The 12,177-nt window shown below is 33.7% G+C and overlaps 1 protein-coding gene across 1 annotated transcript; it reads right to left on the bottom strand.

The window, feature by feature from the left end:
* Positions 1-1,354: 1,354 nt before the first annotated feature.
* Positions 1,355-10,983, bottom strand: LOC121864191 (maspardin-like). The gene is given in 10 exon segments (XM_042363202.1): positions 1,355-2,110; positions 3,180-3,341; positions 3,821-3,904; positions 4,654-4,762; positions 6,761-6,891; positions 7,737-7,832; positions 8,563-8,694; positions 9,276-9,314; positions 9,317-9,386; positions 10,893-10,983. Coding segments are annotated over 10 exon segments (954 nt in total). The 5' UTR covers positions 10,964-10,983; the 3' UTR covers positions 1,355-2,050.
* Positions 10,984-12,177: the final 1,194 nt, after the last annotated feature.

The following is a 12,177-nucleotide window of genomic DNA, read 5'->3' as shown; positions in this document are numbered from 1 at the left end:
TACTGTCTTGAATTCCCGATAAATCTATCAACCACATACCCTAATAGTATCTTTGAGGGGCCATGACTTTAGTTGAACTTCCACTCTGCACAACCAAACCTCAGGTATACTCAGGACTAGTGTTCTGTGAAACTCCTTGCCTCAGTGTTTTTCGTGCCATAACCTTTAGCCACTTCAAATCATCCTGCTTCAAATACTTTTAATCTTTGATGAGAAGTAACAATGATACTGGTCTAATTTCTCCTTTCATTTTCTGTCAGATAAAACGAAATATATTTCCTTAGTAATGATTGACCAAAACTGTTTAACCTTTAGGTCACATCCTAGCAGCACCTTCCATATTACATGAAATAAATGGCTGCAAACTTTTTCAATAAACAGTTTATTATTATTATTACTATTTATGAAAATACAATGAAAACCTATTATATCAAGATAAATTATATATCACAAAGAACTCACGGCACTAAACTAATTTGGTTGGTTCTGTTCTAGTTATGTCCAAATAACTCCACCTGTCACTGCTTTCCCAGGTAACATCCACCCAGCCCAGAGAAGAGCAACCCTAGGGCCCACCTCCCATTAACCTTATGAGCGGAGCTTTAATTCTGCCTCTTTCTATTCACTTGGGCCTCTACCTATCTTCTAAACACTTCCCTGAATCATTAGTCACCTCGACCATCTTCAACACCCACATCATCAGAGCTCCCCCACATCCTGCACCTACCCTACAGAGACATTATTGATCATCTAAGAAAAAAGTAACAAAAATAACAAATACAGGCGACTCTTCAGGATCCTTAGTGCGTCTTCTGTATTATTTTCCCTAACACAGTGTCTCTCCTTCCTACACTACAAATGTAACTGTAATATCACTTGACAATGGTTTAATTTAGGATTTAAAGTCTTACTAAGAGAATTTACCAAAACTGTCAATTAATGTTCAAATTTTTTAGTAAACTTAAATTCTAATTTAAGCTTTATTTGATATGATATTCTAAATTGTATTGTTAAAGGATATTTTTTCTGTCCAAACACAAATATTAACAATCGAAAATATTTGGAACTGTACATGTTGTTTAGTGGTAAGTTAACATGCCGTCCAGGATTGTTCAGTGTCCAGGAAAAAACAGCGACAAGTCCATGGATGACCTTAATGGTTGGGCTGTCTATGAGGTCTTTCACATTCACTTGTTCATTAGTTGCATAGTCACCAACAAATAATCAAGATATAACTTTATCATACATAGTTGCACGGAAATGGACAACAACAAATAAAGGGAGTAGACTAATTCAAAGCTTCAAATATTGTCACTGATGTCATTCACTATAAATGGCAAAAGGAAGACTTAAAGAATGTGTTGATTTTTATTTTGATATGAGAATACAAATATCCTTACACATAAGGTGTTTGTTTTAGTTTATTACTCCACAAATGCTTCATGAATTGCAGGCAGCAGCAGAACATAATACAATACTGTACAGCACTTATTACCAGCACTGGGTTTGTTGTGATGTCAAATATTTACCAACTTTTAAAAGGTTGCATTATTATAGATCGGTCCATGACTCGGTGGAGCATTCTGAGAAGTTAAAAGTCTCCTGTATTCAAACTGGTAAAGTTCTGTACAGGTATTAATATTTTCTTCAAACCTTAACAAGATACCTACTGCACTGCCTTTTGTGCACAAATGATAACACGAGAACAGCAATGATATTCCTATTTGTCTCATGATTTGTGATACAATATTATTATCCCATTACCATGAAACACACAACAATATCTTAATGCTTATAATAATATATAATTTACAGTGTAAAAATATGTAAAAAATTCATTATATTTGAACACATAAAAGTGAACTAAATCAACAAGCAACACTTACATCAATGGTAATTTTTAATACAGTATAAAAACAATTTGAAGAGGGTAAAATATATAATTTATTTCTCAGAAAATTTTGAAAAGGGGGAAATATCAACCTCAATTATTGTAAGTTGGGAATGTTTTTCTTTGTTCTTAACATAATACATAAACTTATGCTATCGCTCAACAAGTCCCAGAGTCTGAGGCACTCAGGTGGCTCCCCTCATATTTTCGAAGGTGAACCTGAGAGGGAGAGAGAGCAGGATTTATGGAACATTTACAATATGTATCAAGAAAATTGCTCAACTCAGAAGAACCAGAGAAGCTAAACGAACTTTTAAACAAGATGAAGTCAAGGATTGAAGACTAAAATTCTAGTATATCTGCACTGAACAATATCCGACACATACACTATATGGCCTTTAATGAATCCTAATGTTTCACAGCCTTTACCAATTTCTGCACATGTAATAATTTTGTGCATTTTCAAAACTAAACCTTTACTTCATATCTGACTTATTCTGTCATTATTTTTTTTTGTGCCTACGTCAAAATCATTCGAATAATGCTGAAAATTTCTCCAACAGTGGTTGACTGTTATAGGAATCATGATCTTGTTGATTTCTCACATAAAAGAAGAATATTTAGAATAACCTTACAGCTGCCTTAAGACAAACATAAATGAGGAGAGTATAAATGGTGCAGTAGGAAAGGGTGGAGAAACATGAAGAATATACAGTACTGTAGTAATTCATTGATGAACAGATGTAACACAAAATTAAAGAAACCACCATTCACAAGCTAGTGTAATGTGCCTCATTATAAATTGATAAAAATGCACAAATCTCACTTCTTTAAAAATCACAGTAAAGGGCACTTCCAGTATGTATGTAATATATCAGTTTCACCTTAACTGAGCTAAGTATGATTAAACAACACCTCATAATATATGTTTCTGGGTTGTTTGATTTCTGACCCCTTATAGAAAAAAAAGACGAAGGTAGGGAGGGAGGTTCTGTAAGTTTGGTAGGTTAGGTAGTTAGGTCTGGGCATATGGGGTCAAGGAAAAAGCCTGCCAAGCTTCAAATAAATTCATCAAGAAAATAAAGTGACAATCAATTCCTAAACATTTACAAGAAAGAAAATGTATTAATTAAAATCAAAGTCTTTCCCCTTAACACAGAAACACAATTGGATATAGAAATTATTATTATTTGGTAGAGTTCAATTACTTACATTGATAAGATAACCTACCGAGAAAATAACAAAACAGAGCCAACTTCCAAATCCCAACTGTACAATAAATTCTCACCTGGATGTAAATATTAACATCCTCTGCCTTGGCCAGAAATGGGAAGTTGCCACCTGTCTTGAGGTGAGCTAATTTAGCCGCTGGGTAGCATTTGTACATTTCCTCCTTTACTGTATGTGATAAGGCCGATTCATCAAAAACATCCAGGACTGTCACTTCGACCTTTAAACAGATTTATCCATTGATTAAACCACAAAGAGAAAGAGAAAAAAGAGAGAGAGAGAAAGAGAAGAGAGAGAGAGTGCATCTTAAAGCAATCTGGCACTGGAAAAACACAGGGATAAAACAATAATCACTCTCCATCTCCATATAATAACAACAAAGATCCTAGAGCAACATTTAAACCACAGTACTGTATACTATCTTTATTTTTCCATGGAGGATAAGTGGTGGTACAGTAGATCTAACAGGTGCTTCATTGATGCATGGGAATAAAAAATAGAGATGAAGACTACTGCCAGATAAAGCAGGAACATGGAAAATATTTAAGCTAATCTATCAAGAGGACAAATAATAAAACTACATTTATAAATTTCCTTTGATTCCATCCAAAGGGAAAATGAGTTGAAATTAATCAGCTACCTACAATCTAATATTTTTCAAAAGAACATATATTACACGAGACAATCCTCCCGCCTCACCTGCACTTTATGTGGCTGTACATAATCCGGTGAACAGTTGAGAGTGAGTCTTGATGCCAGCTCACTCTGATGTAGGGTTTCCAACTGAAAGAAACATATCAACATTTCTTTCATTTCAAAATTAAAAGTATTCAATCAACTATCATACCACGCGCACCCTTTATAGCAACTGCATAAGCTGTGGTGATCTCTGTTCAGCTTGGCCCTTAGTCACTAGTACAGTACTGTACATTTCTACCTCTTACAACAAATTAACACCCATTACCATATAACGTGTACTGTACTGTACAGGGTGTTAGAGAAGTCCTTGTGCACAAAAATAGCTATTTACTTTGTTCTACTTACAGTACATATTGGAAACAGTCACAATAAATGTTGGAAGTGAATACCATTCCCACTATTTACTGTAACTAAGTAAAACAAGGTACAGTATATAACAATGTAGATACAGCTTGGGGAGATTCTGCAGAAATATTTACAGTACAATATTTCAATATAAAATAATTTTGTTGCCTGCACTTATACCTGTTGCAGAAGCTGGTGTGTTTTGTGAGATGTGGCATCCCTGTGTTTATTTACATCTTTTTAAAACTCCCGGAATGGCCCTAAAGACCCTCTTAATAGTAGCCAGACTAAGGATGCTAGATAAGCATTACACAGAGTTGCCACATTTCACAAAACACATCGTGCAGGAAACTGTACCCGGGAACCACTATGTTATCTATTTTTTTTAGGTGTTGGATGCTATGGCAATGATTGTAGAAGGTACATCTACACTCAACTTTACATCAGACAACGAAAATTTAAGATCTAAATCACTGTACTGTACTTACTCTTTCTACCATGAAGTCTATAGAGTTGGCAATATTTGAATCCATCAGTTTTCTGGGAAACCGTCCAATAATAATCTTCTTCAACAGTGTGGCTGGCAACATCCAGAAACTGTGGGTAATAAATAACTTACAATTATAATCTTCAAAAACCAATACAAATTTTAATAATCCTCATAAAGAAGAGCACTGTGTAATGTCTAATTCCATATTAATAATTACACTGAGAACATAACCTTGGAAAACCATATAAATATTTTCTTTCAAATATTTAACAAACTGAATGACGTTTTCATTCTCTTATTTTTTTCATATTCATACAACTACTGTACATGAATATATATACAAGTATTTGATACTGAATCCCTTATCTCAAACGTCTACAAAATTTAAAATGCTCTGAACCACACAATATCACCATTATACATTTGTGATTCACAGTAATGTACCACACAACCTTTAGACAAAAAATTGGGAACACAGTGCCTCTCTTTAATACTGTACAGTATACTGTACTCGTATATAGCATGAATTAAGGTACAATACGCTGTTATATGTTCTAAAAATATTGTACTGTACATAAATTATGAAAAATCTCTCTCTTCCAAGATAATAAATGCCTTACAAATTCTAGTTAACTCTTTGCATCAACAATACAGCAGTACAGTACAGTATATCTCATCTCTCCTGAGTGATGGTCATTTACAGTACTGTATATACCTTAACAACTAAAACAATGTCTTTAAGCAGGGACAAGAAACCTTCCATACTACAGTACTGTACATCTATTTCTGGGACCCAGAGGAAGGGCACTGCTACAGCATTAACAAATGATGTTTGATTGATCATAGAATCCAATATATTTCTGAGCCTGGAATGATGGAACTCTTGAAATAAAGCTCTGAGTATAATATTGTGTTGTAGACCTGGAGTTAGCCACAAGTGTACAAAAATTTTCACGGGCTAAAATACAATAATTCTTGTATTTTGCCCAAATTTACTCTCACATGTATTGTATACATTCCATGAACAGCACAAAAACAATAATATTTCCATCATTCACTTTACCTCATACTTTTCAGTCTGCGCTCGAGTAGATGAAATAAATTATTCAAGAAATAGATACGAAAGAGAATGATTTGATTTCATGAACAAAGAAAAATAGACGGAATATTATAATAAGCATATAAATACATCTCTTGAATATTATATCAGTTATAAAATATAAAATACTATACAAAGAGGGCACTGTGTCCTTACCTCACTCCAGGATGAGCACTGAAATCATACCCAATGTCTTGGTCAGTTTAACTACAGTATAAGGTAACACAAAATAAATTGTGTATGAACCTTAACATCGGTGACTACACTTATATTCACACCGAGTTGTCTGGCTACATGTCTGCATGATATGCCTTGGAGAGACAACCAGGCAATAAAATATTTCTCATGAGGTTTAACTGGCTTAAGTCCTAGCTCAGCCATTAAATAAAAGTTGAGGATGCATATGTCACGGATCCAACAATACAAGTATTTAACTGTAAGTATAACTTTATTTCCATTAACTTTCAATGAATTTGTAAATGACTTAGATCAAATGTGTAATGCTATGATTTTCTCAAATAATAATTGATGAAGGTATGAAACAACTAAACAGTCATGAAAATACCTGAAACTGTGGAGAAAAAATTCAGTGCAGCAAAATCATAAGAAAGATAAAGACTAATGGGAGAATTAAAATGATATTAATAGTCTAAGTAAATGCTTACAGAAGACATAACGATCAGTAAATGCATAAATAATGAATAAAATACAGTCAAGTAGAATAACAAACTCACAATAGCTACCATGTTCATGCCCATATAGAAGGCAGCTCTGACACACACACACACACACACACACACACTTCTGAATCCCAAAACCCCATACACAGATAATGAAACCATATTCCTTACTTATAAAACCTAACTTCTCTTAAATAATAATCCTATTTCTTTCTGAACTTCGAATATATTTGTTTTAATTTTTATATCATTTCTAAATACTTGTAGATCTAGGGTTTCAGGATTTATTGTGACTGCATCTCTCATGTACTGTAGTCAACACTTACACTGTAGACGACTCAGCATATTTAAATATCTTGGTGTCATTGAAGGAGTTACAGAGGATAAGAGAAGCAACCCGAGGACAGTTGAACGTGCTCTCGGCAAACTTCTGACCCAAAAATCCACCGAGTGAGGCCTGAAATATATATCATCCCTTGATACATAATAAATATCTTTGTTGCACATTGTAATTAAAGAGGTATTGTCATGTATTCTAAATTATAGTCAAAAGTTTCAAGGGTAATACTGTATACTGAATGCCTTTGGTATTTTCTAAGGATTCAATGTCTTTCTCTTTGTTCCACATAGAAATCTGGAAAAGAAGAATGTGAGGCTAACTATTCTCATATCTTGTAAAGTAATTCCTCAACAGATCTCAGTGTTGGTGACTCATTCTTCTTTACTCTCAAGAAGTTTTACTCATTACTGTACTAACACTCAGTATGACTGCATTATTAACATGAACTTAATTTTATTACTTTTTTTTTAATTTGTGTTTATAAAAGCATCCCATAAACAATAAAGGGACCAAGTGCATGAAGCTTGAGAGTAATATCCGAGGTACAATGATAAATTAGCCACTTTCTCACCGCCTGGAAGGAACTGACACATCACTTTACTTCATCACTGCCACACACTCTATCAGCATATAAGAATGCATTATAAATCATCACAAGCTAACCTCAACAAATACCGTCACTAACCACACACACAACCTATAAGTACACTATGTTTTCTAAGTTATGTGAATGGTGTATAATGCATTTACTGTACAGGTATTTGCTTAAAAGTCAAAATTTTCAGAAGGTACAGTAGTCCCATTTTTCATCTTCAGGAATCTAATCCTCATTTTTTTCTAAGAACTAGCTACAATGATGATCAATTCATAATGTTCAACTTTGTAAATTAAATTCGATAAACTTCAAGCCATAAATATTTATCAGAAATTCAATATGCAACTAACAAAAAATTTCAACAAACCCCTAATAAGTGTGCACGGTCAATCTCAAGAATATCTAGGAGTCGTCTGAAACCCTCACACCATTCAGCAACAGTCCAGTAGGAGGGATACTCTATCTGGAAATAAAAAGTACACGAATACTAACAGTGCACAATAAAGATCATAATAAAGTAACAAAGAACAGACCAATCACCTGAATGGTTTGTAAGCTGTTAAGTGGTGAAATAATAAGCTATTAAATAATGTCTGATGGGTGTCAAGACAGTGACCTGCATTTTCATGCTGAAAAGTTTAGTGTTGCAAAAAAAAAAATCCCAATCATAACTTTGTCAAGTTTAAACCTAACCTGACCTAATTTAATTTAATCTAACTATGGCCATTTTCCAAATAAAGACATTTTTATCTAAATTTAATTTATACAACACAGTATTCGATAGACAGGTGACAAATTGTCCGATGACGAAATGTCTGCCTCCAAAGACATGAGGATTTATGTACCAATGTGTAATAATCTGTTACATTACAAAATGCCAAGACAACTCATCCAATAGTATGTTTTCTTATATTGAATATCTTAGCATATGTGACATCAATGATATATATGAAAAGGAAGTGACATATTGCATCATTAGTCCTTGAACATTAGATACATGCAAGAACATTTGGTAAAATTATCATTTCGGTCATGCACCCACTTTCCAAAGGTCAAAATCGTTCAAAACACGTCATAAACTATCCTAAAAGCATAATCTCAACCTAACCTACAGGTAAACTTAAATTCACTGTATGACCAAAACGATAATAACCCCAAAAATTTCATGAACTAAATCAAGGTGGTTCTCTCACCGATATGACTCTATAGCCGATGCAGTAAGGAGAAATTTGTTTGTAAAAGCAGTCAGCTGTTCCACATACAGGAGGTAGACACACGAGAGGACACCGGACACTCCTGGGTCCAGCATCATACAGTTTCCACACCTACAAAAATTAACAAAGTTATAGTCAAATACCTTATACTAAATCATTTGTAATTTCTTATACTGTATTATTAAAAATTATGTTCCTCTAGTGTAACATATAACTTTCAATATCTAACCTAACACAACACAACCTAACCTTATCTTGCCAACATAACCTAGCCAACTGAATCTAACCAAACCCAATCTAACCTAACTTATTACAGTATTTAAAAAAAAAAAAATTCCTTCTCGCTAAAATTTTGACTTTTTTCTTTTACTTTTTTCCTGTCACTTATTAAACTATACAGGGGAACTTAATAAAAAAAATTAAATAGCAGTCAAGACATGTAGCATTGTATACTTCACCACATCCGGTTTACCATAACCAACAAGTGCACACCAGTGGTTGGCTCACCTAGTTAAAAAATAATGGAATGATACACAAAAACAATGTGCCCTAAGAAACTGTCTGGACTGGTATCAACAATAATGAGATCGATCTAATCATAAGTGTACCCAGATCTAGAGGAGGAAAATATATAAATAAAATAACTGTAAAAAGTCACAAAAAGATTTCCCAACACTTCAAAATTAACTTGCCTTTAATGCATCGCTGTCGACTACAATCTGCCTGGAGAATGAGGTACGGTTTGACTTGTGTACTCTGAGGAACGTGAAAAGTCACTCTCGAATTCCATCTGGTGCAAGTGGCTAGTTAGAAAAGATATTGTAATACAGTATAATATAATAATGTACTTAGATGCACAATTTTTATCTGTGTGTGCATGTGAGGTTAATTGCAAGGAAAACATGAAATGGAAAGGTAAGCTAGGATATGTTAGTGTTTAAACCACTGGCTGCAATGGGCTATTCAAGCAACTTTCCTTTAGACTGTACTGTAGCTGTCTGCCCAAGTACACTGGAAAACATTTTGTCACTGGCCTCAAGATCTCGACCGAGTGCCCATATTTCTTTACTATTGGGACGGATATATCCAACAGCAATTGATTCTGAGTGTGTTCAGTGGCGTTTTTTGCTAATTCATGAGGGTAATACTGTACCCTGTATTTGTTTAATGGCTATGACAAGATTTCCATATTTGGTTAGGTTACCTGTAGACAGTCAATATTTTATAGTCCCAAAATAAGAACAATTAATCACAAGGACATGCAAGTAACTAAAGTTTTATAAATAAAATCTAAACATCTGTCTGTTTAGTGGCGCCTGTGTTGTAAATGTTAGGTTACTACATTGTTTTATACCTAAATTATTTACCTAAATTAATCACCACTGAAGTTATAACTTTATTTTAGTAACGAATTGATAGTATACAGAATGAATGAAAACTAGGTAAAATAAAAACCAAACCTACCCTAACCTTACTCAAAATCTAACCTATCCATAGCTAAAATAAAACTGACCTAACCTAACTCACTGTAAAATAAAGTAATGTATTCACAATATTATTTTGTTTGTTCCATCTCCTTATGTAAAATTCATTATAACAATCTTTTCCTATTCACTACCAAATCTGAACCCAGTTTTACCTGAAATCAGAATCTATTTTGCAATTTTCTCATTAAATTATACTCTAACTTAACCACACAGAACATACTTGTTTTAACACTTGAAAATCATAGGAAACTGAAAACATATGTACGATCAACTATGGCTATTAGTTTATCAGTAAAGAGAAACTTGAATTACTATTTTACTGAATATCTGTCTACTGCAGTATTTAACCCTCCAGTAATTCATACCTTGATAACTTGATTGAGGTACAGTACAGTATTTCAAGAAGCACTTCTGTATTACATAATATAAATACATCACTGGTGTACTTACCAATATACAAAACGTCAATAAATACACAATTCTTCAATATGGTTCTCTGTAATAACACTAATAAATATCTTAACGTAAAATAAAGTTAAATTTAATAATGAACGTGTATTCAGCCTAGATATTTACCCTGAAAATCAACGTTAATCTCCTTATGGTTACTGCTACGTATTCTAATCTTCACATGAATTTTAATCAACAGATTTTTCCTTACTCCTGTTGTCAAGTGTCATATGACTAGTCACTCCTCAAGACAACACCTGAAGAAGATAACTTAGTCTCTATTTACCTGTCTTAGCCTCAGTAGTGGAGTTAGACATCTCCTAGAGGCCCTAGACTTTCTTTAGTGGCACCAGTCTCTCCCTCTCACCCTACCTGCAGGACAAGGTATTATGGTAACACGACCATTTTTTTATTTCTTGTTTTGGGGTAAAAGGTGTTTTCATTACTGTTTTGTTTTAGAGTTAGTAACCAGAGAGGAAATATACTGGTTTATACAATAGTGTGAACACAAATGAACTGTTATTATTTCAGAGACTGTTCAATAGATGGCAGCAAAATTAGAGATAGGTATTTAATATCCACAAATGCCTCTGAAAACTAATATTTTTTAGCAAATAAACTGATAAAGTTAAATATTGCTTGTCTTGCTGTTTTGCCTTAAGTGAGATAATTTAAACCATGGTATTCTGTGTTTTAATGAGTTTTAAATCAATCTCGGCCCTAGTTCAAATGCATGGACAGTAGCTAAAGTTATATAAACAACGGCTAATATTCCTTACTTTTACTTTTTTACTTTTGTTCCAGATATAAAAGTGATGGTCATAATTTTAGTGCATGCGACGCTGGCCACCTGACAATACATGATGTAAATACGAGTTTTAAATATTGTGTTTTAGTATATACAATAAAATAGTGACACACACACACACACACACTTCCTAACCACGCCTGTCCACCTTCACATCTCATGTATATTTAAATACAGTAATTGATCAAGTATTCCTACCCACCTATAAATAAAAAAGAGCAAAGAAGTGATTTTGATGCAGAAACTGTCAGCAGCAGTGAACAATTAATGTACTTTATGCATTACACGTGATTTAACAACTAATTTATACATGATTGATTGATGAACGCTTATAATTACGATATATCCAATATGCCCAATACAATAACATATCGACCACATTTTCTTCATTGTATTTATTCTAGTTTTAATTTTTATTTTACCATAATATTTAGACAACATTAATCCTGCTGATCATTTTGTTTACAACTTTTATGGGATATAGCCCACTCGGGCACATGTCATCGACCCACAGCACCCCTAGGGGGCGAAAAGGTAAGAGTAAAACAATTAAAATAGAAAACAAAAATATTATATTGAGCTACACCACGAAGATGCCGGAAACCAGATTTTTGGAGTGAGACATTGTATGAGTATGGAAACACAGAAGAAGGCTTTGTGAGAAAAGAAGGATGACATGACATACTCAATTATCTAATTAGACTGAGGGCCTCATGATTAACAACCCTTCAGACAAGGCACACTATCATGCTAAGTTATCATGCTAAACACAGAGGGTGGTAGACCAAAAGCTGTGCAATAACGAAACAAAACGGCTTCAAAACAGCCGTTAAAAATTATCAAGAACAA

This window comes from Homarus americanus, unplaced genomic scaffold, assembly GCF_018991925.1.
Source record: "Homarus americanus isolate GMGI-L3 unplaced genomic scaffold, GMGI_Hamer_2.0 scaffold26351, whole genome shotgun sequence".
In the NCBI taxonomy this organism is placed as follows: domain Eukaryota; kingdom Metazoa; phylum Arthropoda; class Malacostraca; order Decapoda; family Nephropidae; genus Homarus; species Homarus americanus.
This window is presented reverse-complemented; position numbering and strand designations above follow the sequence as displayed.